General features: G+C 37.3%; 1 protein-coding gene and 1 long non-coding RNA gene across 13 annotated transcripts in view; one reads left to right on the top strand and one right to left on the bottom strand.

Annotated features, from left to right (window-relative positions):
- Positions 1 to 5,811: 5,811 nt before the first annotated feature.
- CEP128 (centrosomal protein 128) overlaps positions 5,812 to 27,851 on the bottom strand; it is a 393,959-nt gene continuing 371,919 nt past the window's right edge. For 10 of the 11 annotated variants that reach the window (XM_059182630.1, XM_059182635.1, XM_059182632.1 and 7 more), the window contains 3 exons: positions 26,192 to 26,302; positions 14,019 to 14,127; positions 5,812 to 6,947 (listed from right to left, as the gene is read on the bottom strand). In XM_059182630.1, the coding sequence (XP_059038613.1) occupies positions 6,820 to 6,947; positions 14,019 to 14,127; positions 26,192 to 26,302 (348 nt within the window). In that variant the 3' untranslated portion in view covers positions 5,812 to 6,819. Of the gene's footprint in view, positions 6,948 to 14,018; positions 14,128 to 26,191; positions 26,303 to 27,851 lie in introns of those variants that run through there. The other variant, XM_059182638.1, reaches the window with a different exon arrangement.
- LOC131836809 (uncharacterized) lies at positions 6,922 to 26,204 on the top strand. Of its 2 annotated transcripts, none has more exons than XR_009355801.1 (5): positions 6,922 to 7,012; positions 22,102 to 22,212; positions 22,874 to 23,026; positions 23,208 to 23,471; positions 26,119 to 26,204. It is a non-coding gene; the product is annotated as an uncharacterized LOC131836809 (long non-coding RNA). The 2 variants fall into 2 exon arrangements; XR_009355800.1 differs by lacking the exon at positions 6,922 to 7,012 and adding an exon at positions 10,627 to 11,179.

Here is a 27,851-nt window from a genome sequence, read left to right as displayed (position 1 = left end):
CTCGTTTTGTTTGGGGATAGGACATAAAGCTCAAAGATAGATAATCAAATGAATCTTTAAGGCATGGCTCTTGAACTTGAGCATTCATCAGAATGCCCTGGAAGACTTTTTACAACACATAGCTGGTCCTGCCCCCAGAGTTTCTGAATCAGTAGATCTAGGGGTGACCTGAGAATTTGTAGTTAACCAACTCTCAGGTGCTGCTACTGCTGCTGGTTTGGGAACCACATTTTGAGTACTGGGAGTTTAAGGAATGGACAAAAGGATATGTACCTTACAGAAAATTAGGATTTGTTCTCAGTGTCTCAGTGGAATCTAATCAGTAAGTTTACATGCAGTTAAAATTAAAAAATGAGCAATGACCACCACTACTAATTTGCAACAGTCAACCTAACCTCACAAAAGACTCCTCCAATGGAAAAAATGGGAAACTCTTTCCACGGTACACATTGGCTTTATTGGCTGTGGTCTTAGTCAAAGCACAGAATGAACCTTGGCCAGCAGCATGAGGTCTCTCAAGCTTGCAGCTGTTGGGAGGAGGCTGCTCTGCCAGTGACTCTGGGCAGGAAGTGCCTCATTAGAACCGGTGCATCTATTTTATTCAACTCAGAATAAAGTTAAAAAAAAAAAAAAGGGCAAAACTCCCTAGGTTTCTCCAAACTTCTCCTACACAGCCCAACCTCCCCAAAGCCACCATATCAGACAGCTTTACTGCGATGACTGCCTGACTTCTGGTAACTGGCAGCTTGAGGTTCAGAATGATGGGAAGTTTTCAAAATGCAAAGCCATAAATCAAGCCTGTATCTTCACTCACGGTGGGCTTAATGATAGCATAAATAAAATGGAAATCCAAAATGACAGACAAGCACAGGGCACTCAGACTGAAAACCTATCTGAAAGGAGGCCACTTTCCACCCAGATCCAGACTGCCAGGAAGCAGTCCACAGAGAACATTAAAGACCAGTGCGACGTGCATCAGTGCGCAAGTTCATGGCACTTCTCACCGCGCGCTTTCCAGGACCCTACATCAGATAAAGGGCGTAGTGCTACCGCGGTTTTGTTTTGTTTTTCTTTCAAGTAAACAGTTTAAAATGTGTGTTGTTGAAGGCAACCCAGCTTCCTCTGTGCTCAGATCATTTTACAGAACTCCTGCCATCCTTCATTGCCTTCTCCAGCTAAGTGCTCAGCAATAATGGACAAACAAAACCTAAACTAGCATTACCACTACCCTAGGGATAACACTGAATACGAGTTATGCAGTATGATCTGATAATAGCTGGCTTCAAGAGCTGGGGAAAAAGAAAAAAACCAACCACCTTGTACAGGGGATATATTCGAAACTTAGAGTTTAAATCCTATGTGCAACGTGACACACGTTTTGGGAATTGCTCTTTCGGCTTTCAGGTAAAAAAGATGACATAAATAGGTTCTCCTGATAGATGAAGTACGTGTAAATATGCTCTAAAAAAGAGCTATGCATCATCGCACAAGGGTGAAGAGAAGCAATTTTGTTTTACCAAAAGGAGCATTTCACCCCTGGTGAACAGACCAGCCTACGTCACTAGAAAAAAAAATATATATATATCAGTTAATTACTAATATAACTAGCTCTTTATTTTTTTTTTTAAAGATTTTATTTATTTGACAGACAGAGATCACAAGGTAGAGGCTTTAACCCACTGAGCCACCCAGGGGCCCCCTCACTAGCTCTTTATGGTTGCCATTTATTCTGATGTCTTGAAATGTAGGCACAGTGCAAGCAGGCATGACTCTAGTCCCTGGGCCGGCCCAAGTAAAGGGCATAAATGTGCTTCCAAAGATCCTTGAGGAAATGACTATGAAACCTAGAGAAAGAAATGAGAGAGAGAGATAGACAAACATACATTTGGAGGAAATATTTCCAATTGGAATAGAGTATTTCAAGAACAAAGGGAGATGCACTATCTCAAAGCACATATTTTCACCTTGTTGGCCAAGTGTTTTAAAAGCCATTTGAACCTCCTGGTAGCTTCAAAAATACACCTGACTCTAAATGAAAAATTTGTAAGAAAAACAAAAACAAAAGGAAACTGTAATTTGATAGAAAACCTGATACTACAACATTTAGACTTGTCCCTTAAAAAAAAAAACTATTAAGAAAATATTAAATCAGAATAAAAGGGAACCGTCAATTAGTGACTAATGAGCATATAATATAATCCTCCCTTCCCTCAAAATAAGATCTTTTCTTACTTTTAAATGTAAACTGTTTAATATCCATTAATTTTGTTTTAAAAAAATATTGCTTCAAACCATTATTCTGATCTTTTACTTCCCATCAAGTATCAGCTAAAATGACACAGAGCTCTAATACTTAAGTGTAAATTGTACCTTTTTAAAAAAAATTAAATAATGCCAGTCAAAATGCTTTACTAAAGAATAATGTAGGAGAGGAAGTCAAGTCGTGGTGATCTACAGAGTGATGACAGAAGACAGTGTGGGCATGAATGTCCAGCATCTGCCAGTCTGAGAAAGACACGGCATTCATTCTGGAATAGCAACTGTGTGACTTCAGTGCCTTAAAACATAGCAAGTTATGTTAGAATTACAGGCAAGGAGTGTGGTATGGCACTTTTTTGAGTATGGTAGCCTTTTTGTTTTTTCATGTTCCCACCTCTGTGCTCCCTGGTACAAGACTCTACCTTTTGAAAGGTGGAGGTCATTGGATTATATATTGTTTTGACTATCCTCCTGAAAGGAAACTAACATGATGCTATGTTTAGAAATCTAGTATTTTCCTGCAGAAAGCGAGGCAACAAGTTCTCATCCACAACTGTCACATGGCTTTGTACCATGTCAGAGTCAAGCTGTGTTACGGAAGATACCCAGCCACAGAAATACTCCTCGGCTTTCAGCCAGGGGCACTCAGAGACACTGGTCATTTAGATCCTTTTGCAATTGGCTGGTCCTGAAAGACAGGCAGGTGCTACAAACCTCTGACAGTCTGCCCCCTCATTGTGGGTCGCAGTTATGAGACTTCAGAGGTCAACAGTGGGGGCTGATCTGGTGGGACTCTTTTCGTGACCTGAGTGGGGTTTGGATCTAGGGAGGATGTGGGCCTAGATGTAGATACAGCAGGAGAGGCTAAGCCGGGGGCAGATGAGGTTAGAACTTGGTCTGCCTGGTCTCACCAGAGCAGAAAAATTGGTTTACTTTGTTACTAATCAAAAGCAAGGAGACTTCTCTGAAATCTGTTTGGGGGCTTGGACTCTGAAGTCCTGTTTCTAGATGTAAGCATTTCTCCTAGCCTTAAATTAGATGTGTCGTGTTTTGTACGGAAATGGAACTAAATGGAATCTTTCATGGTTTAAATTTCTTTTCTCAAATAGGGATAAGCTGATGTTTTTATTGCTAAACATTTGAAAACTTAAAAGTTGAAAGATGTAACTATTTTTATATCATACTTTGGTACATGAAATGCCTTTAATATACAAACTTTCCCAAATTTACTTTCCAGCTTACGGTTCATGGTTTAGTTTTGATCCAAGAAAACCAGATGCCTTCGAGAGGGCAGCTTCCTCATTTGAAGGCCATGAAAATCACAAATTTTCTTTCTTTCTTCTTAAAATTAAATTGAGAGGAAATACTGGGACAGTTTGAGGAGAGGGTGTAAGAATCTTAGAAAAGGAATAATTTACTCAATGATCATTCCTATTCTTAGCTATTATATGATGTAGAGTTGGGTTTATAGTACAAATCCTGAGGAGAACAATTTGAGATTCCTAACTCCTTGCTAAAAAAAGTTTTGGTAAGTAAATATACCATCTAATTATATGTAAGAATCTGGTCCCATTAAAAAAAATTTGCTATTTAACTATAAGATTAAATATAGATTAAGGAAAATATAACAATTACTGTGACTTGAAATACAATTTACATACCATTGACCAGAGCCTCAAAATGGAAAATGCATTTACCTCACTTGAAGGGATAAAAATGAAAAAAAAAAAAAAATTGGCTTGTTTTCTTAGCTAAGTAGGTAGGCACTTTTAACCCACATAACCTTTAAGTCCAAATGCCTTATGTGTATTGTTTTGTTAAGCTATAGATCTTATCTCTTTTATTAGTGCAAATATGTAAACTATAAGAAAAGCTGGTGATTCTGGGAAACTGTATGCATAAGCTGTTATATAACCAACTGGTTTTCAACCTTTAAATCAGACACTAGTAAAGGAAGTAATAATAACGTTAGCCAATGGGAAAAACATCCAGCCAGATTTCTCCCAGCTGTGTTTCTCCCCTCTGTGGCCTTCAGTAACTTCAGTGGAAGTTCAGTGTGTTTAGGGAGAAAGATGGCCAGAAGAATCAAAATTATTAAACCAAAAAGGTCAATCTTCAAATTAAGTCTTGGACCAGGCTCAGTGCAAGAATAAGGTTAATCCCTTCCAGTGTCCCAGTATTGTAAGCAATATGGCTGATCGGCCACAACTCAAATGGGGCTGATATCAGGAGTTATCCTGCCCAAGGGGTGAATGAAGGAAAAATAGTTGTTGGCTTTGAAATGTACAAATCAAGCTATTAGTGTTTCCTTAGCATTCCTTTTGATGTCCAACTCGAGCTTATGGTGACTGCAAGAGATAGGAAAAATCCTCAGAAAAGACAGGTCCTTGGATTGAATTCCATATAAACAGAGGGCCAAGGAATTTTAACAAAATTGTTGCTCACAAAAAGTTGACTTTGCCTTTGAAGTTCTTGTGTGTTCCATATTTACCGTCAGACACCTTCATTCATCCAACAGTAGCACAGGGTGTTCAATAATATGATATAATGGCTTTATTTTTTTTTCAGATTAAAAAAGGTCTTTCATAAGATCCTTCTCCATTCTGTTATAAAATCATCAGCTAATATGTTTTCAAGGATTTGCCAGCTAAATAATCTGTGCTACCTTCAACTTTCAGGTCTAACTGGCCTGATGTAATTTTTTTTCCTTTTTTTAATGGCCACAGATGTGTGAATAGTGGTTTAAACCAGTTCCTACTAAAAAGAATGGACTGCCTGGAGTTCCTCCTGACACATTAAGGGAAAAGCTATTTAACTTAAATCCACAGGACTTTTTAATTAAATCCATAGAATTTAAATGAAACGTGTTCATATTCTCCCTTATTTTCTCCCCAGTAAGTCATTTCGATCCAAGGAGAGAAAATATTATAGTGTTGTTCAAAACATCAATGAAAATACTGACATAATTTCTCTCCACCCCCAATATTGCTCTGGTGTGATATAGGTTCTGAGAAGCACCAGGACTGAGAGCCACTCTTTCCAAAAGGGCTACTCCCACCGAACCTTACTGTGCTCATCAGCCCATTAACAGCTGGAAGTCCTGAGGTTAGAGAAAACAAAACAAAACCTGTTCAATTTTGTCTAATGCAGAATTTCTCCAGCTAGTCTGAACACATCACTCCTTTTTTCATGGAATCCCTAATGCCAAACAAACTGTACATCATGCACAGCTGGTTTTGTGTTTCCGTTTTCCTTCCTAGCACAATGACTGGCCCCTACTAGGAGCTCAACAGATTTCCGTAATGGATAAATAATAAAATGCATGGCTGTCCTTCCCGAGGTCATGTAGATTGCATTATGTAATTTTTTTCAGATCAAAGATCTCTGTCTTCTGCAGTAACCACTGGTACTCAAATTCAGAGACAAAGAGTACCGTTTCTTCTGGACATTTAACTATAGTAAGTTTGTAAAACATAGGGTCGTGGAAATAGAAGCATCTTTACAACATGTGAGAAACTTAACAAGCAAGTATACTTTAACAACCACAAAAGGTTATTAGGAAGGTATTGCTTTATTGCCCTTGTCCCTCTGAAGAACATTCCATCATGGCCCAGTGGGATTCAGTTCGTGGATGTTTTACTGTTGGTTAGCATTTAATAGAAATCTTTCTCCACTGGTAGATTAGCACATAGAGAGCAGAAGTTCTTAAAAACACTTTGATGTTGAGAAAGGCTGAGATGCTGAAAGTATATAGCGCCAGATTATAAGAGAACTCTCGCAGAGCAAATCTCATGACAAGGAAAGGAGTCTGGCAATGGTGCATTTGGTCAGAGTAAACTGAAAGACAGTCCAGAATATGACTGAAGTGATCGCAGGGAGATATTTGGCCACAAAAAGATAAATAAATAAATTGTGCTATGAATTCTTTACAGTGTTCTACAATTCAGGTATCACTTGTAAAGTCTTTATTGCTATTAAAAATGGATGATTGGAAATAAAATTTTAAGGTACTGCATGTAGTAACAGACTGCTGAGATGATGGATGTAACAATCCTGAGCGTTTATAAAACGGACTGTCTAATATTATATATGCATATCTCCATGACATGTCATAACACGTGAAAATTTATTAGGGAGAAAGCATTTTTTAAAAAAATCAATTGTATATAAACACTCCCTGAATCTAAAGTGCTGGCAACTTCTGCCTCAAGAGGAACTTGTTTCCCTGCTTTTTAGCCAGTCATTTAAAAAAAAAAATCCCAATTATAAATCCAAATTTTGTTTGGAAAAATGTGACTGACCACACCTGAAGAATGAAAATGCAATTTCTCTGCTGGTATCAAGTTGCCAGTAAGTTAGCTGTACGTCATTCATGAGCTGCTATTACTTGGATTGATTTAACTTCTATCCTTCCCAAAGACTAAATATATTGTTGTTTCAGTCAGTGCTTGGCAATGCTGAAGAGCAGAAGCTGCGGATATGTCTGCTAGACAATCTGGGCCAAACTGCGACAGGGACAGATACGCTGTCATTGGTCAAATACTCATGTAAAGCAACGAATTACATTTTGCTTTTTTTGCTTTCATAGTCCTCCTTCTTAGACTGTGAACTTGTTCCATCCATTGGTAAACTTGTGGCATCTTCCTTGATCGAAGGTGAATCTGGAGTAACTGTTCTTTTGGTAAACGCTGGCAAGGTGAGAGAAAAGACAAAAATAAACCCAGATGAAGAGAACCCCCGGGCTGACAAAATTGTAAGTAATAACTGTGCCTGACCTAGTTTCCTGTAAACTTTACATGGTATAGACCTTAACAGACCTCCCATGTAGGAATAAATGTAGGACAGTTACTGTATTTTGGAAAACATCTATTCATAGGATTTAATTTTGGCGGGATTTGAAGAGTATCTCAGAACAAGAGATGTGCATTTGGTCAATATACACTGATACAAATCACACACACAATTTGGAGGGAGGAACCTTCATTGCCTTCTTTTCATGGAATCTTCCGTGTGCCACAAACTGAGACTAGATCTGGAATCTAGGCTTACTATCTTTCTACAACCACTTACCTCTCTTCTGAGCTCCAGATGGGCAAGTCACACCACCTACAGGAAGTCCGCCTGTCTGATACCAATCTCTGATGCTTGCCCACCCCTTACTTTCTCCATCTTAGAAAATGACACACTCATCACCCCAGCCCGGGTTTCTCAAACTTTTGTTCCCTCCTCCTTTTGTCCTGTCTGCTCCACTCATCCTATTTAAGAGTAAATTCTGAAGATTTTACCTCCCCAATTCACCCCAGGCCTCGGGCTCCCTACCTTCTCCATTTTTATTGCCTCAGCCCAAGCACCATTTTCTTCCTATTTTCACTAGTCCCCTTCTCTAAACCACAACCAGGATTATCTTTCCAAAAGGTACATCTCATTATATCATTTTCCTCCATTGGCCTCCCAGGAAACTCCGAATAAAATCCAAACATCTGACTGTGGTTGAAAAGGCTCCCATGGATCTTCACCCCTCCTCTCCCTCTCTCTCTCTCTCTCATCCCTCCTTTCCCGCTCAATCAGAGCTCCATCTCTCTGGAAGACCATATCCAATTATTTTCTGTAGCCTTTATACTTACTGTTCCCTCTTTCAGGAGAACTCTTCCCACTCAATTTTAACTCAGCTGATTCTTGCCCTTCAGGCTTCAGTTCGTTGTAACCTCCTCAGAAAGGAATCTCCTGATCACTAATCTAAAGTAGTCTATTCCAGGTGCTTTCTACTATTTTATCTTCAAGCACCAAACACCATTTAAAATGATCTATTACTGTTTACTGCCTCATTCTTCTATGGGATGAGGTGACGTTTTCTGTCTTGTTCTCTTACTGTACCCTCCCTGAGGTCAGAGAGCCTCCTGCATAACCTTTTAGTAAATATTGTTTGAAGAAGTGAATATACTTATGGGATTTTTAAGAGATAGTGAATTGGGGATTTTCAGGCTGCTTTCTAGACAGTATCTGCAGAGTACCTTGTGAATCGAAATAATCAGAACTCAGTTATTTAAAAATATCTGACACCTAACTGGTCAGTGAAAAGATTGTCACATACACAAAAGTCACTCTCACAAGAACTGAACCTATAAAATGGAGAGACAAATGTTGTGTTTCCATGAAATAAATAAATCCTTAATGGACAAGAAACATTTTTTTTAAACCTTTATCATTACCCCTAACATTTTGATTGCCATAAATCTTTGGCATTTTATTCTGCAAGTCTGAGGACAGACTACCTATGAAGCAGTTCAGTTAGCCAGTGGATCCTGAGGTACAGCATAGAAAAGAGTCTATACTGTTCTTGCTGCAGAGAAATGATTTTTCATCAGAGGGACTTAAACATTCCACTTTTTTAAAAAAATTTTATTTATTTATTTGACAGACAGAGATCACAAGTAGGCAGAGAGGCAGGCAGAAAGAGAGGAGGAAGCAGGCTCCCTGCTGAGCAGAGACCCCCTGATGTGGGTCTCGATCCCAGGACCCTGGGATCAGGACCTGAGCCAGAGGCAGAGGCTTTAACCCACTGAGCCACCCAGGTATACCTTAAACACCCCACTTAAAGGCACCTCAAAATACACACTGAGAACAATAACTTTTCTTTTCATAGCAAGTAAACAGAGGTAAGAAAGCAAAAGAAAGTTCCTTTTAGTAACTTTCATTGACTTGCTTTTTAAAGAATATCAAGTTAAATTCATATGTAAGATTCACAATATGTAAGATTCATTAATATGTAAGATTCACATAATAATCTGAAGATAACATCCCTCCCTTGAAAAAAATCATAGTCCTTTATTTTGGGGTTTATTTTAATAAACATTACTGAATAGTTTTAGAACCACAGAAAGTTTGAAATCTGCATTTATTTTAAAAATTTAGCCTAGAGATACCAACTCCATAGATATTAGGCATTTTAATCTTAAAGGACTCAAGATTTGGAGAAGTCATCAGATTACTACAGCCCTCTCTCAAATCCAGTCTGCTCCTGGCCCCAAGAGTGAGGGCCCTGTCCTAGGAGTCATGTTCCTTTAGCCTAAAAGAAGCTATACATGGAGACTAGTGGTCAGTCACTACTTATAAAAAGTAAAAATGACAGTTTCAAAAGCTGGCATTATAAGTCTCTCCTTGTAAGCCCCCACTGTCTAGAGGCTGAAGGTAATGGAATCCAAGCCTTCTAAAAGAGTATCCTGAATCACGGCCATCACTTCTAGCCAGCCAGGATAAATTTGGTAGTAATCATGGCTCTAAATAATGGATTTCTGTGTTCCTATTTCCAGTGGTAATATAAACTTACAATTTATACATTTCTTCCCTTCTTCCTGGCAGAAGGAATCTACCTTTTCTTGAATTGACCTGAACTACACAAAGCTGACATAAATTACTACTTAAAACAAACTTTCATTAATGCTGGATCATTTCAGAGACCACAAATTATGCAGTATTTTCCCATTTCCTTTGTTTTTTCCATGGTCAGTGATTCTACGCTGTCGTTTGGTCACAGTTTGACAGGGCGCCTACGTCAGCAGAATGAAAGCCTTAGCATCTACAGCACAGACAGAAGGGCCTCGTCCTGTACAAATCCCAACTTGAGTGAGTAGGAGCCTGTTCTGTGGGCTCATAAACTTGCGTATGCCTCAGCACCTATGGTTATGCACTCCTCACACCTCCGTACAGGTCTAAACTGCTCTAAACTCCAACCCTCAGCTTTCATGTTCCATTCACAAGGCAATGAGAAAATCGAATACTTGCTAGTCAGACATAAAAGCAGGGGTGTTCTTAATAGCGTTTTATTTTTACAAAATGCCTTTCCACCCAAAGTGTACATACAACCTGTCAAAGAGCAACAAAGGGCTACATAGAAAGGCAGTCGCTTCTTACCCCATCCCACCCAGTCCCCCAATCCTGCACCCCAGGGTCAACCACAATCAACCCTTTTAACTTTCTTGTCTGCATTTATTTCCATTTTATAAGAAAAAAAGCTTATTTGTCTATTTTCTGACTTATCATTTATAAATGTATGCACACCCATCCATTTCCCCTCATTCCATCCTCCTTATATAGTTAGATTCGAACTAGTCTTGTTGGTAGTGAGTATTTATAATATTGTGTAAATATAGCTCACATAAACCGAGTAAGTATACTATGACAACGTTTCTTTTCTTACCAATCTTTCCCTTAGAGTTATTAATTGACCCATGTTTTTATTTTTGTTTTTTTTATTTGCTCTTACTCTGTGACTATCCTTAATTATTTTAATAGCTCAATGAGATCTGCCAGATTCTAAGTGCTCACTTGAATCAAATAACCTAACATCGTTATTTTCTAAAGATTTTCCTAATGGAATCTTCACTTTCTTCTATCAAGTTGAGAGAACTAAACACGGAGTCTCCAGATTTTTAAAGTGCCCGCCCATCAGATGGTTAGAAAAGCAAATAAAGTAAGGCCTGCAGGGAGGTAAATCATCACAAGATTTGCTGGAGTTCAAGAGAAGATCCTAAAAGGTCCCAGCACTGGGGGTTGGGGCATTATGTGGTGGAGAAGATCACTTCAAAGGAGTGGAGGTCAACACAAAACAACATAAGGTTTTTCAATAGCAACATTAGATTTTGGAAGAGAATAGTGCAATGACTGCAGAAGCAAAGTCACTTTCAACCTAGATTTTTATAGCCAGCCAAAGTCTCGTCAAGTGTGAGTGGTGGAAGAAATCGATTTTCGGAAATACAATGACTGAAAGCATTTACCTCCTTTTTTTGATGTGCTCCCACAAAAGAAAGAATTGAGACAACAAAGGAAGGCATGAACAAAGGAAGGCATGTGTTCTGAGAAACTTGGGCACCAGCACAGGATGGGGGTGAAGGAAAAGCTCAGGACATCAGCCATGCTATAGGTACGGGTTGGGGGGGCCCTTCTAACCTGCCCACTCCTGGCTTTTGTTCTCTCCTCTCAAGACTCACTAATCAGGTACTGTTCCTCTTGAAGGGATTTTCTAAATATCTTTTCTCTCCTATTATCCCATTCTTTTTCTTCTAGTTTCTTTATGGTTTTTGCAACTTTGCCTCCCACCTTTCTAGTTTTTCATATTTTAAATTTCTGAGACCTCTTATACTGTGGTCCTTTTTCATAGTGTCTTGTCCTTATTTTTAATGGGTAAAATGTTTTCTACCTCTGAGGACATTAATGATATTTAAAAAGACATATTCTGTTCCCTGTGTGATCCCTTTACTGTAGCTTGGTTTTTCTCTTTGTTGGCTTTGACATTTCTCCTTAATTTTGGATATTTAAAAGGAGGTTAGAGAAAAATTACAGGATAGTTTCTGTAACTAAGCTCAAATTTTTTATGCTACAAAAATGAAGCAGTATTCAGGGTGATCCTGATCCACTTTTAAAATACTATATTATGAAAAAAACATATAGAAAATTCAAGGATTGGGCACCTGGGTGGCTCGGTCATTAAGCATCTGCCTTCAGCTCAGGTCATGATCCCAGGGTCCTGGGATCCAGCCCCGTATCGGCTCCCTGCTCAGTGGGAAGCCTGCTTCTCCCTCTCCCTCTGCTTGTGTTCCCTCTCTCTCTTTGTGTCTCTCTCTGTCAAATAAATAAAATCTTAAAAAGAAATTCAAGGTTTATCAGAAAAATAAATAAGAATAACTATGATATCTAAAAATAAGTTTAATTCAATCACTTAAAATGACTAACAATAAGGTACCAATGATTAAATTTTTAAAGTATCCTTGAAAGCATGGAAGTAGGTATGGAGGAAAATCATTAAACAGACTTATCAAAAGAGGAACAGTAAAATGTAAAGCTATGAATTAATAAATTAATTAATAATTTAATAAACAGTTAATGAGGAGGTTTAGTCTTTAAGCTGAATTTTTCAGTCAGATTTTACAATGTAGACTATAATAGGTACTTTCATATCCAAGTTATGTTCTCAATATTTTTTCCTATTCTTACTTAACTTTGCTTCCTTTTTAACCAGTATTTATATAGAAACCAATGGCTTCCTGTGAGGAACACATCTTAGAGAGATGACCACAGGTGGTCATGAAATGCTACTGAATGTAAAGCTGGATGTCCTTTCTTTCACTGCCTGTCATAATAGTAATAATAATAAAAATAAATTCTAAAAACCCTGGTGTTTTCCCTCTAATGTCTCCTAACCACTACTTCCTAGGTGCCTTTAATAGCATAATAGCAAAATGAAATAGCAGGAGAACAATGACATCTATATCCATATCATGGTGCTATTTATACCTCAGGCTCCTGAATGTCTTATTAGGTAGGATACTATGATGTTTGATGGTGTTTTATCCTTACCCTCTGCCTACATGTTCACATGCATCCAACAGACCTGAGGAAAATTTTCCATTTCTTCATATGAAACACAAAACATTTGTGTATGTGTATATCAGATTCTGAGGTACCATAATCTATTTGAGATACAATTTACATTGAAGGGCAGCTGCCAGATTAGAATAGCAGGGGTTTTATGCAGACATATAAAATCACTTAGTAAAATGGTTATGACAGGAAAGAGAAAATGCTCAGCTTTTGGAGTAAAATAATCATGATATAATGAAAACCAAACCATTTTATCAGAAACTGATAAATATTTATTCAATGAATCCATGAATATAAATCAGCAAAAATGAGAGTTATCACTTTTGGATCTGACCTACTTGTTTGTGGCTTATTTTGATATTTTATTTTATAGTAACCTACATTTTTTAAATGACAGAATTGTCAGATTTAATATATAAACTCTATGTCCATGGTAAATTGAGGAGTTAAATGATTACTTCAATAAGAATCCATTAAATAACATTTAAGATCCAATGATTTGGATAAAAGTGGACTTAAACTCATATTCTCATTCATCTAATATTAATTGAGCATTTACTACATTCCAAGTACTATGTGGGATGCTGAGGAAACAATTGTGAACAAAACAGACATTGCTCCTTTCATCACAAAGTTCACTCTTTAGTGAAGAATATAATCACTAAACAAAAAGTCAATAAATAAAAAAATAACTCCATAATTATTCTAAGAAGGGTTTTAAAGGAAAATTATAATGTGTTATGGGCACTCATAACAGACACCATATTTAAAACCATAGGTTTCAAAGACTTCTTTAAGGATTTTACATACAAACTGAGACTTGAAATACAGTAAGGAAGAAAAGAGGTGAATGGTGGGGAAGGGTAGCCTAGGCCAACAAACTCACACCTTGTTCACACTGGTAACATTTTATCAACATTTAAAGTACATTCACAGGATGAAATCTAGCCACTAACAGTATTGGTGACCTTATTCTTTGCACAAGATGATATATAGAAATATATATATCACAGTTCTGTGAAAAGATTTTCTACTTTTTGATGACTTAAATTGTATAATATCCTCTAACTGCCTTTACCCACTCATCCACAATTACCAGCAACCTCCATACAAAAAATTTGCTTAATTAAGATTATTACCTTGAGTAATTCCTTTTGTTTTTCTGAGAAGTGTAAGGTCTACAAAGAAGGGATCCCATACACTTTTTAGTAAATTGGGTAACATAAATGAATCTGGGAGGCGTTATCTGTAGGATTCATAATAACAATTTCTTCAAACTCCTAACACAACTATTACTACCAGGCACTTTACGTTTTAATCCATCTATGAGTTGCAGTTCCTTAAGTCCAATTTAAAAACTGGTACAGGGCTTCATTACTTACGATTCAAGTGTGACAATCGTGGACTAGACAGGAAGCGACTGCGATCATGCCAAGAGAATGAGTTCTCTAACCCATGAGCAAGGGAACTTTCTGGAAAGATTCTGTCATCCTAAAACAAAGAATACAGCACTTCAGTGATTACAAAATGGAAGGACCAGGATTCATTTAAATGTGCTGAAAATGAAATTGAACCTCAAATATGAGTCATGTTATACAACAATTTAATTATTAAAAAAATACATGCATGCTAAAATAAATTATATATATATATATATATATATATATATATATATATATATATATGATATAAAAGGGAGAGAGAGAAGGAAACACCCATGGCCACAACAGCATGACATATTTCTTTCTAGTCTTTTTTTTCCCGTGGATTGGTTTTGTAAATGTTGTTATAAAACCGTGTTCTTCATTTATTTATACTAATACTCTGAACACTTTTGAAGTCACTATATTATCTTAACCTTTAGTTTATGTGTTACTCACATACTATCTAGTGGATAAACTATGCTTTCCTCAGTTATTACTTTATTGGGCGTGTAGGCGGTTTTCAATGTTTTTCTCCTATAAATAACACTGTGAAAATATCTTTAAATATATAACCTTTTCTATATTTAGGACTATTCCTTATGACAAATTCTTAGGTGGAAATACTGGGTCAAAAAAACCCAATTTGATATTTTTAAATACACTTAGCTATACTACATTCCATAACGATTACACCAATCCTCTTACTCATTCAACAAATATTTAATACATAAACAAAATGAACACAGAAAAAGGCCCTCTCCTCATGGACTGTATGAATGTGTTCTTGTACCCAAATCTTAGCCAAAAATGGGAATTTTAACTACAAATAACTTATTACATTAAAAACAAATGCTTTAATATATTTTTCTATAATAGTGAAATTGCAGTTTTTTTCTCTTAGATATGTTCTAGTTATTTACACTACCCTTTATTTTTTTGTTTCAATTCATGCAATAATAATTTATTGGGCACTAAGTATGTGCTGGTTGAAGAGCAAACAAAACATTGAGGCCTACAGAAGAGAAAGAAAACAAAACTTTCAGGCCTACAGAAGAGAAAGGTAACAAATAAATTATGCAAAATATAATGAAAAATTACAATGAGTGCTATAAGAAGAATAGGAAATAGTTAAATTTAGATGAGAGGTCCAGAAGAGGCCCCTTAGGGACATGATATTTAAAGCAATATTTGAATGTTGAGTACGAATCAGCCAGGCAGAAGCTTATAGGTGGAGGATGAGGAGGTGGGAGCAAGGGGGAGCAGGAGATGGTGGCTGGGCAATGATGTTCCAGATGTGTGTGAGGGACTGAGGTGAGAAAGTCTGGTGTGTTTGAAGAACTGAAGGAAGGCCCCTTGGCTGTGGCACACTAAACTAGGGAAAGTGGTTACAGTGAGATCCAGGGGTGAGATACGGATTAGGGATTTTTTTTTTTCTTAAGTACCATCGGAAGGCAATCAAAGGCTTAAAGAAGATTTCTATTTAAATTTTAAGGAGATTTAGGGGCCCCTGGGTGGCTCAGTCAGTTAAGCGTCTGCCTTTGGCTGAGGTCATCATCCCAGGGTCCTGGGATCGAGTTCCGCATCAGGCTCCCTGCTCAGTGGAGAGCCTGCTTCTCTCTCTCCCACTCCCCCTGCTTGTGTTCTCCTGTCCTCTCTGTCGAATGAATGAATAAATCTTTGGAAAAAACACATAAACTTTAAGGAGATTTAAATTTATATTTCTCAAAGATACTCTGGTCGTTATGTGGAGACCAGACAGAAATAGCATAAGTGCTGAAGTGGGAACACCAATTTAAAAACTGTAATTTGAGGGTGGCTGTGGGGTCAGGGGAGAGGAGGGATCAAGAATGCTACCAGAGTCTTGATAAGACACCTGCAGTTAGGTGGCCCCCATGGATCCCCATGGATCCCTCCAAATGTCACCCCACAGAACAGGGCCTCATGACACAGGACCATTTGCTGAATTAATCGTCATTCTCTGTATCAAGTACATTTTAATTGTTTGTCACATAAGTATGTATGCAAATGCAAAAGAAAGGCCAAAAAGACCAAGTTTATGTATAATGGTAAAAGGCCCATTTATTCTGAGCTAAAAGCATGGACATAATCTTCAGATCACTCAAGATCATTAGCCTTCCTGTACCAAAAGGGCGTTCAGGTGAAGATCGTTTAAAATGAAGGCCCTGAGATTTTTAACCATATGATTTACAGTTTTTACTAATTATGGGGATTTCATAAGAAACTAGAGGTCATTCACTGTAGGATCTCTGGAAAGAAAAGGATATACATTGTGTCCCCAGTGCAATCCAATAACTACTTTAAATAAGCTGACATGGGGCACCTGGAGGCAGGGGCAACAGAGCTAGCTTACCAAAGTTAAGGCCAGGATGGAGTTGGAAGTTGCACAAATGCAAAAGAGAGTTATGTCTTCACACAGTGCTAAAGATCTCCATTTAAGTGTGGTTTCACGAAGCATGAAAGAGAATAGTATAGTAATGGCTCCGCACTAACAGATGCTTCAATCATTATGCACCAATAAGAAAAAGAAAAAACAAGGGATGCAAACACACACACTTTTTGCCCGTTGACAGCTGGATTGAAAAGACAGGGAGAGAACAGGAGGGAAGCTGGAGGTCCAAGCATCTTGCTGAATGAAAGACGGTGCAAAGACAGACTCAAAATGGGCCTACCAGAGGAAGGATAAAGTACCGGAAGACATTCAAATCCTATTCATCCTTCCCAAAAGGCATGGTTTTAAATTTCCAAAACAAAATCAACTGGCATCAAGACACGAGTTATATGTTTTCTGTTTACAGAAAAAGTAATTTATATTTTCAATGACAAAACCACCTTATTGGCATATGACAATTAAAATATGGCCCTGACATATTTCACTCTTAGCAAATCTGGAAAATACAGAAGAAACTGAGAAGAAAATAATGTGATAAATTAAAAAGTAGTCTATTAGCCTAATTGAAGGATATGTTTTCTGATTCTTCTTTACAAATATCTTTTTGTATTGAGTTTACCATTTGTTGACATTGTTATTTCTTACTTTTTCATGCAGGGTTATACATGGGAATTTATTTTACCATCATCATGATCATCAGTATGTTTATAAGATAGTTTATTCGACTAATCTGCCATTGTTAGAAATGCATTTCAGGTTTTTTTCCTATTATAATTTGATAAATATCTTGGTATGCAAAGCTTGGTCAATATTTTAAATTTATTAACAGATTTCTAGAAGTAGAATTATGAGGTAACACATTTTAAGGGTGCTTTTTAATATCCATTTCATCTAAATTGTCAAATTTGTTGCCAGTATGCTGATACTCACAACATTTCCTAAATATCCTTTTAGTGTCTATGAGAGTTCTAGAAATACTCATCTTTTATTCTTAATATTGGCAATTTGTATGTTCTCTCCTTTTCCCTAATCAATGTGGGTAGGCTTTTAAAAAATTTATTGATCTTTTCTTTCTTTTTTTTTTTTTTGCAAGCCTCTTATTGATCTTTTCAAAAAACTCAGTTTTGTTTCCATTCCCCTTCCCCATTTTCCTGCTTTCTATTTCATTGATTTCTACTCTTATCTTTATTATTATCTTCCTTTTACTTAATTTAGGTCTGTTATTCATTTTTTTGTTTCAAGCTATGATTATCTATTATCAACTTTTCTTCTTTCATAATATACACATTTAATTTATAATTTTCTCTCCAAGCACAATCTTAATTGAGTCCCACAAATTCTGATAAATTGTACTTTTATTTTTATGCACTTAAAATATTTTCTAATTTTCCTTTTGAACCCCCAATGGGTTATTTAGAAATATGTTGCTTATTTTCCATCTAGGAATCTTCCAGATATCTGTTATTGATTTCTAGCTTCATTCCATTGTGGTTAGATGACATACTTCACATAGTTTCAATCATCCTAAATTTACTGAGATTTGTTTTATTGCCCAGAGTATAGTCTATTTTGGAGAATGTTAGATGTGCACTTGAAAATTACATGTAGTCAGCTGTTGTTAGGTGGAGTATCCTATAAATGTCAGTTAGGTCTTGTTGGCTGATAGTGTTGCTCAAGCTTTCTGTATCTTTACTGATTTCTGCCTACTGTTCCATCAATTACTGAGAGAGGGATGTTGAAATCTTCAACTCTAATTATAGTTTGTCTATTTTTTCCTTATGATTCTATCACGTTTTGCTTCATGTATTTTGACACTCTGTTAATAGGTACATACCATTTAGGAATGTTTTCCTTTCCCTTTAAAACAGTTGACTTTTTCAAACCACTCATGTCTGTTTTTCATGTATAGAAATGAGGAAGCTTAACTCCAAACAGGTTTAAGTTGCAACATTTTATAGGTCTTCAAAAGACTGTCAGACTCCTTCATATTACCCTGAAATATAACTAATGAAATGAATAAAAGAATATCCCCAAAGAAAAATACCTCACAATCCCTTTTGATAATCAACATACAAGAATTAGGAAAAACCAACCAACAAACCCTCCATTTTCCCCAATTTTATATTGATATTTAATTTGTGGAATTTCCAAAGAACTAAATTTTACAAGGTAACCTTAAGATGAATGTTTCTTTAGAATTCTTATCCATCTTTCAATCAAGTACTTAAATATTTAAATGGAAATACTGGTTAAAAAAGGAAGATTCGGTGCAATTTTAGGAATTCTACCTTTTGCCTTTTACCAATTCTTAAATCCTTAGCACAAGGACTTATTTTTATTGCTGTCTTAAGTCTCAACAAGCTAGTTAGCCAGAATTCCCTGCAAAAATTCCACTGGGTGAAGGGACTTGCATTTTCTAATATTTTCCCTGGGTTTCTTCCACTTCTCTTTCATAACCCACATTGTAATTGGTTTCTTAAAAGCTGTTCCAACCTGACTAAATCTCTTTGCTAAACTGATCTCTAATGATTAATATTTAATGACGCCCACCAAGTATTTTTCTCTCAGGAATATTATAAGTTCAAAGTTTAGAAGACAGATGATACATGTGATTTTTTTTTTAAATTTTAATTTATCCAACCCTTACCCTGGAGAGAAGGAAAAAAACACTTATGTGTTTCTGAATCTGTGGCAGCAATGTTTTCCTGAATCTGTCTCTTGCCTCACAATGTACCATACCTCCATCTCTTCCCCACTCTTAATTCCCAATTCTCCATCAGTGCTCAAAAAAGCTTAACCTCTTCTTCAGTAAATTTTATTCCTATTTGGAAGTTTGACCAGGCAGATAGTTTACTTAAAGCCTGTCTTCTCCATCTCAATCTGCGTGGCTGCAATTTTAATTTATTTTTTAAAAGATTTTATTTATTTATTTATTTGTTTGTTAGAGAGAGAGAGCAAGCACAGGCAGACAGAGTGGTAGGCAGGGGCAGAGGGAGAAGCAGGCTCCCAGCCGAGGAAGGAGCCCGATGTGGGACTTGATCCCAGGACCCTGAGCCGAAGATCAGCCACTTAACCAACTGAGCCACCCAGGCATCCCTGCAATTTTAGCTTTAACCTCAATGAGGGTGAGGCTTTCCCTGTCTCGATCCTTCCATCTACCCATCCCAATAGTCCAGAATTTAGCACAGTGCCATTTGTGTTAAGGAACTCAAAGATAGTAATATATGCTCACTTCTTGGCCAAAGTGAAGAAATTCAAGTTTGCTATGGCTGAAGCTGGGAAACAGGAGACTGCCACTTTCACATTCTAGTTTCCTCATGTCCAAAAATGAAGACCCTGGAACAGATCATGTTTAAGTCCTCTGGGCACTAACACTTGATGATGCTAATCCATCTGAACAGAACCACTGATGAACCAGTACTCTAACTATGCAAATGATTTTTATCACAGAAAATGCAAATTTATATAATAGTACCATAAACCCAAAGCCACACTTGTCCACAGACTGAAGAGACTCACAAAAATACTGTGCCAGATCAGGCCATTTGATTAATTTACCTTTAGTCAATTGATATTTTATTATGTATCATTTAATATTCCTGGTGACTCAAAAATAAAAAAGATTGCACTTGTTTTCTTTAACATACTTTAGATTTGGACCCATATGACTTTCATTCATTTTCAGAAACCAAATCTATTCACTGTGGATAAAAATTTGCCATAAATACAGATACTCATTTTTGAGCTTTATTTTGGCTACATTCCATTGCTATGTCATCAAATCATTGATTTTTTTTCCTGCAACGTATAATCTCCTTCTAGTCCCACCCTTTGAAAATATTTTTTAGATTTTGAATTTTTTTTTCTTTCTAGTCATTCTGTTTGTTTTCATATTTTCATCTCTTATTGTTCTTTATCTAGCTAAATTTTATTAGATGACATATATCATAAACTTCATATCATCAAAAAAAAAAAAAAAAAAAAAAAAAAAAAAAAAAAAAAATACAGATACTCAAGAGAATATGCCACTGACTTATAAAACAAGGGAAGGAATCAAAGATGTTTTAATCACGGTGTTTCATTGCAATCAGTGCTGCTTCTCTTAATGTGACTGTTGTAAAGGAAACAATGATTGTTTGGATAAATATACCATTTTTAATTAAGACTAATAAGGCATTTAATCAGTATTCCTTGTGTTTTTTAGCATCTAGAATTTTGGATTTAAGGCGCTTAAAAGTGAATTTCTCCACAATCTTCTTAATGTTCTTGTTGATAAATTATTCAGAAAGGGGAAAATATGGTGCTTATCAAGGAAACTAAGTATAGTAGGGGAGGGCTCTAGTAGGTTAAGAAATTAATATGCTCATCTAAGTACCCATGTCGATTCCTCAATAAGCATCTTTGACTCATTGCTATTTTCAAATTTTACAACAAAGAAAAACTCCAATTCATTAGGCAATCTTTTGTTTAGCTTTTAAAGAGCTAGATGAAATCAACTAGTTAAATATTATGGCTGGCAAGTTAGTATTGATCACTTCAAAAGAATGAAAATCTCTTTAGACTTAAGCATGATTTGTTTGCCTACAGAGTTTCAGACTTGTCATCTAAGCATTCCTGAAAAAACAGCATTTAAAATTTTTGTTAGAATTCCAGAAAAGCTGAAGCAAGAAGAAAAAAACAAAAAACAAAAACAAAAACAACAACCTCATCACCAATTTAGCATGTATAGGATGCTCATTGTGTACTCTGGAGTTAAAGATGAGGCAGACAGTGTCCTCAAAAGTCATATAATCCAGTAGGACGGCATTTCCTAAACTTCAGTAATCACCTATCGTTTTACTAATTTTTTTTAGTGTTAACCTAAAGATTAGCCTTGAACCCTAAATCACTATATAGGAGAGGCTTAAAGGTTGGGAGACTGGTTAAAGCTCCTCAAATTCTCCCACAGTTGCTGCTATTGTTTCTAAGGAACATCTGTAAAATTACCTCAATAATAATGGTAATATATTTTAATAGTTATTCAATAAACGTCACCTCTAATCTTGAATTGCACCAGGAGTTATGCATAGCATGCAGCAGCTACTATTGGAGAGATTTTAAGCTATGTCCAGAAAAAGCTGACCTGAGAGGAAGTGCTAACAGCCATTAACTGCTATGAGCAAAGTATAAACAAATCATGGAGAGATTCGAGGAGGAAGAAACAGCTTCCAGGGGTAAAGCATGTACTTATATCATACACACGCTTACATTGAACAAATAGGACAAAGGGCTTTGGCAGACTTTGCCTGCATAAACTGTGCCGAAAACCATTGTCAACACTTCCTCACCTACCTCATCTTATCCTGCAAAACATCTGCTTCTTTAAAAGACGTTATGTACTAAGTCTTCAGCTAGAAATGGAAAATCATGATTTTCCTTCCAGGAGAAGGAAGGAAAGGGGGCAGGGAATCATGCCTTCTGTGATTTTATTATAAAATCCTCTGCTACTTAAAACTATATATTTAGTATGGGTAGAGAGCACAAAAGGGCAGGCAGTAAATGGGGATTTTTTGGGACAAAACCATGCTCCTCTGTGAATTCAGATTAGGAATGCTATGTTGACTTTCGAACATTCTGTTCTATTCGAAACAGCTGGGATGGCGAGGAAGACTGTATGTTCGACAGAAACCCAGTTTGATGAAAGAGAGGCCATGAAATGCTTCTGTTGTCTACACACAGAGAGAAATGTCGTGTCAGATTCAGGTCTGAATTGCATTCTAAACATAAACTTTTAGATCCGGTTTTGTCCAGTTAACTTGGACAGCTTAGTACAATATGATTATGCTTAGTACAATATGATTATGCTCTCAGAAACTGTGGACATTGAAAATCTTGAAAGGTTTGTAGAAATCTGATTTTTGTTCTGTTTTGTTTTAATTTGAATTCCAGTTAGTTAGCATACAGTATAACATTAGTTTCGGGGGTAAACTACAGTGGTTCAACACCCCCATAGGTCACCCCATGGGGATCCTGGCAAGTGCCCTTCTTAAACCCCAGTCACCAGAGAAGGAAACAGCAGGAGGTTGCTATAGCCTAGACAGAAAGAGCCCCTGGCTTGTCCCCTTCCTGCTCACGGCTCTCTCCACCAGCAGCAGTGTGGTTAGGCTGCATGTCTCACTGCCTTCCTACAACAATAACAAATTGAGAGAAACCTGTGGCCAATACCGTTCTGCTATTCCAACAGATTGTCGTCTGTCAAGAGTAACACAGGGTTCTGTACGTGTAATGCTAATAGCGATCCTCTTCCAAACAAACGTGCATCAAACACTTTGTCTTTTGTGCTACAGATTGTGTGAAGGCTTTGCATTCCTAAGGGTTGGTGATGATTTTTCTTCTTCTGCCATTCTCTCCCGCCCCCCAGCAGAGTGCCTATATGTTGCAGAAACTCAAGTTCTCGTTGAATGTTGTACTTAAACAAAAACAAGCACCTGTGTTGCAGCAATTAGAACGGAAGCTCCAGAGAGGCAGCGGGCTTCATCTGTTTTGTTGACGGATGTGAGTGGCAAGCACCTCCCTAGTAAGTTCCTGGCACATAACGGACACTGAGTGACTATTTGTTGGATGCATGGATAAGGACGGTGACTTTCCAAAGAGCCTGGGAAGTACTTATTTGATTGGTAAATCAAGCAGAGGACACACTGTCTGAATGTGCACAGAAAGAAAGACGAGGTTGGTAATTTCTCCTTTCTTCCAACCAGGGGCTGGCAAATGCTTTTCTTTCGAGGGCCAGATCATACAGAGCGTAGGCTTTTGGAGCCATTCACTCTCTGCGCTACCTACTCGACTCTTGCTGCTGTGTGTGAAGGTTGCCACAGATGATATGTGAATAAATGCGTGGCTGAACCTCAATAAAATGTTACTGAGAAGCAGTCAGCAGGCAGCACTTACCTCACGGGAGGTAGTGTGTTGACTCCTGCTCTAACCTAACAGGCGAGAACGAAGCTATTCAAGAAGACAAACAGGTAACTATTCCCTCCACGAGGACCACACCTTGGGCATCCCTCACCTGGGTTAGGTCATACAGGGCTTTGCAGGGTGGTGGCAGCTCAGTATGTTTGTCGAATTTTAAACTGAATCCTACTATAACTGATTTCCCAGAACCACAGGTGTCGGGAGAACCAACAAATTCAAGTCACTGCAAAAGTGTCTTTTCTTTGAAGTCTCCTAGCAAAACATGTGGGCAGTTAATAGCTATGGAAATAATATCAAATAAAACTAGGGCAGCACCTTCTCTCTTGATAGAGGACCAATGCCTCTTACTTGAAGCCTAGCCTTCAGGATGTCAACAATTAACCGGAGGTAGCTCTTCTGATTATCTGTGAGGCTAAGAAACGATGAACAAATGCCTCATTGCTCATCTGAGCTCCTGCTTCTTTTGAAATATTTTCAGTGAATTGTTTTCATAAAGGGTACAGAAGCAAATCATTGTTGGTATCACAACTGGCCAAACTGTGCTTCCACATTTTCTTCTCCAAAATATGATGTACTCATGGGCGCTGAGTTAGATTATGCATTATTTCAGGCCAGACATCTGTTACAAATGGTGAGAGTCTACATATTCATTACTGGAATGGATCAATGTTTTAAAATGTTTAAGTAATATTAATGTGGAACAAATGACATCTTAAAATGTGCTTTGTGGCCTTTCCTAATACTCACACTACCTATTTGCAAAATTTTCAACTTATTTCTTGTTTTACTAAGTGTTGGCCTCCCTTACAAACCAGGCCTGATTTCTTCTTCAGCTGCAAATGTAATTTTAAAGAGAACTCCAACAAGATTACTTGTTGAACACGTTGAACATTCATAGCTTTGCCATATGCTGTTATGGAAATTACACTGATTTAAATCAATCTGGGTGTAGTACTGATTCACCTGATACCAAATCTAACCACAGTGAGAAATAATGTTTTAAAGGTGGCATTTGCATCTGGATCTCTGTTGAACTAAGAGGCATGTACTGGGTTTATTTTTGGAGGCAATGGATTTTCATATTAAAAATATGGTTCTACATCTGGTGATTTCTAGAAAAATTAAGGTTATAGGAGGCCCAAATTTACACTATTATAGCTTAGCAGTCAAGGATATAGATTCGTGAAGCCAGGCAGATCTCAGTCTTAATCCTGGCTCAACCATTTAATAGTTCTATAACCTTCAATGGTAAGAGAGGGCAAATAATGGTGCCGACCTGCCAGGTTTGCTGCAAGGATTAAACGAGCTAATGCATGTAAAGCATGTGACAGCTCTGAACAGAGCACCTTCATGTGGTTGGCTCAACAATGAGTCAGTAGTATTATGGGCTATGGCCGCCTAACCTTTGTACTTCTGTTGAAGGTTAGCAGCATCCCATATTAAGTGGTGGAGAAATGCTTGAGTATATGGGGTCTGATGGGGATGTCGGAAGATGATTTAGTGAAATTAGGATCTGCTATACAAGACAATGAGGTCATTGTTACAGTCAATAATCTCCAACTATAAAAAAACCAAAGGTAAAAAGGCACAGTCGCAGGACACCCTTTGCACAGTTACAGCATCAATAGTGTGGCATAACTGTGTTGTTTTTATTTGGGATGAGGAAAGCGGAGAGCTCATTTTAAGCATGCTAGGGAAAGACTTATGGAAATGAACACTGTCTTTAGATCCACTGAGCATCTATCCAATTACATTCAGAAGACAGAAGAAGGTTCTTAGAAATAATTACATTTGGCTGTAATAAGTGAATATATACGGTGTAATGAATATTCATACATATTGAAGTCTGTGAGAATATAAAAAAGATAGAAGAATCTTTAATTTTTGTTTGTATGTTTCCCTAAATTGACTTGGGCATGTACATTTGAAAATAGATGGATTCTCTCTAGGTTAGTATTCTGAATGGGGGACGGTTTTGCTCTCTATGGGGTGTTTAGCAAGTAAGTGTCTAGAGACATGTTTTGATGCCACAACTTGCGATGGAGGACGCCACTGGCATCTGGTGAGTAGAACCTCAGGCTACTGCTCAATGTTCTATAATATGTAAGGTAGCCTTCACAACAAAGAATTATCTGGTCCAAATGTTAATCCCAAGGCTAAGAAATGCTGCTCTAAGCTAGTAACTGTTCAGGGCCTAACAGGTTTAAAATCACCCACACCCCAGGTGGATCTTGGGGAGACTCTAGAGGATGGTAGGCTTTTTTGTCAATATGGTCAACTTTCCAGTCTCCTGTGTTGATTCCACACTAATGAACCATAAGCTGAAGTCATTGTATGGAGTTCATATCCTCAGGAAAATAATGATTATAAACACCAAGATTAGAGTTCACGAAGTACTATGTGTTACTTGACCTTCTGGAGACTTCAGCTTTGAGAGTAGCTGGACTTACTATGCACAGAGGAGGGCTACCACCTATGCGGAGCCTCTGACTGACCAAGAGACCAAGGGTCTCCTGGCATATGATTTCTTAAACAACATCAATACCAAGAGATAAACAACAGGTTAAGCAACAATGGCATAAAATGAAAGATAATTCCCAAGTAAAAAGTTATAGGTACAATCTCTGGAAATTTTATTTTCTAGTCCCCCAAAACTGAAGATTAAGGAGTATCTTTTCTTTTACGTGAACCCTGCAGGGGCAGCTTAGAAGGCTGTAGCCACAAACATGGATAATGCTCAAAGACTGAAAATGTATATAAAGGACATTACTTTGAAGCCTCTGACTCTGTACTTGGTGTCATCACAGCGCTGAAGAGACTCTCTGTGAATGCCGTATCTAGAATATCTCCCATCAATTCTTTCAGAAAAGCTGCGGGAATCCTGAAAAAAACAACAACAATGTCAAAACGGGCAGATGAAAGGAAAGTCGGTATTTGAAATAAGAAAAAGAAAGTCCTGATAGGTGTCTAGAAAGATATGGGGGAAACAGAGGTCACACCAAGGAGAAAGAAGGAATGGGTTGCTTTGGATGCTATCTTAAAAATAAAAACAGAGTCCCACTTTGGTTATGTGTATTCTTTTCACAACTAGTCCTTCGTCAGTCTGAAATGACTGACACTTTTAGTTGAAGGGAACAAGGTTCCAGTAAAAGTGAGTTGTCTAAAGATTAATGACATTAATGACACCATGTCACTTTTGAATGCTGCATTTTCTCTCTTGGAGTAGGACCTGACATCAGAATATTCTGTGTTTAAAAAAAAAAAAAATGTTACTGGGGTGCCTGGGTGGCTCAGTCACTAAAGCAACTAACTCTTGGTTTCAGCTCAGGTCATGATCTTATGGTCGTGGGATTGAGCCCCATGTGGGGCAGGCTCTGTGCTCAGTGTGGAGTCTGCTCTACTCCCTCCCTCTCCCTCTGCCCATCCCCCTCCCCCAACACATGCATGCTCTCTCTCCCTCAAATAAATACATAAAATCTTTAAAAAAATGTTACCTTTAAAACTAGAGTCCTCTTTCATCATTAATTCTTTAACATTCTACCCTGTTAACCAATATATCACATAGATTTTTAAATTGAAGGATACTTCATTTGCTCTCAAAAGCATAGAGATTCAGGTAGTAAAGAAATTAAGAAAGAAAAATGTCAGAGTCATTCAATCATTCATTCATTCTTCTCTTCCCCTTCTCTCCTCCCCTTCTTCCCTTCCTCCATTGTTTGGAGAGAGGATGGAACATAGTGGTCATGATACCTAGTTATTTAGGCATTTCTATTATGAATTAGGAAGAAATTAGAATAAAAGAAGAGCAACAGATTTGCATATTTAAGAAAAATTATCTACAGGATTTAGTTCCCCAAAGAGTCCCAAGGAACTTACTGAGTGTTCACGCTGGAAGGGGTATTAGAATTACAAATTTTTTTATTATAGATAAAATGTTATACCCTAGTGGAAGTTAAAAATGATTTGCCCAAGACTAGGCAATTTGTGACAGATTGGGCTTGGAGCCCAAAGCTATTTCTTTTCTACCATACCAAGTAGATAAGGTTTAAATGTGGAATTGTAGAGTTGAACCACTTCTTTCAAAACAAGGTTAAAGAAAATAAGAGGGCCTATGACATGTTTAAAGGAAAAGAAAAGACTAAATAGGATGAGATTTGCATTTACTATAGCTTATACTTACGTAGCCATAGACTGTAGTATTACCAAGAAATACATATGTGAAATATATCTTACAGAGATACTAGCAAAGCCAGTGTGAGTAGGAACTAGAGATAATGTTGCTCAAGCCCCTCATTCTAGGGATGAGGAAATGCCAAATTTACTAAGTAGTTACAAAACTACTCAGATTGGAGCTCAGATTGGAGCTTACGTCTTTGGGCTCTTGTTGATAGCATCTTGATTTTTAGAAAGTTTTAGAAGTTTGAAAAACA

This window comes from Mustela lutreola, chromosome 7 (genome assembly GCF_030435805.1).
Source record: "Mustela lutreola isolate mMusLut2 chromosome 7, mMusLut2.pri, whole genome shotgun sequence".
Taxonomy (NCBI): domain Eukaryota; kingdom Metazoa; phylum Chordata; class Mammalia; order Carnivora; family Mustelidae; genus Mustela; species Mustela lutreola.
The sequence above is the reverse complement of the archived record's forward strand: the minus strand, read 5'-3'. Positions and strand labels throughout refer to the sequence as shown.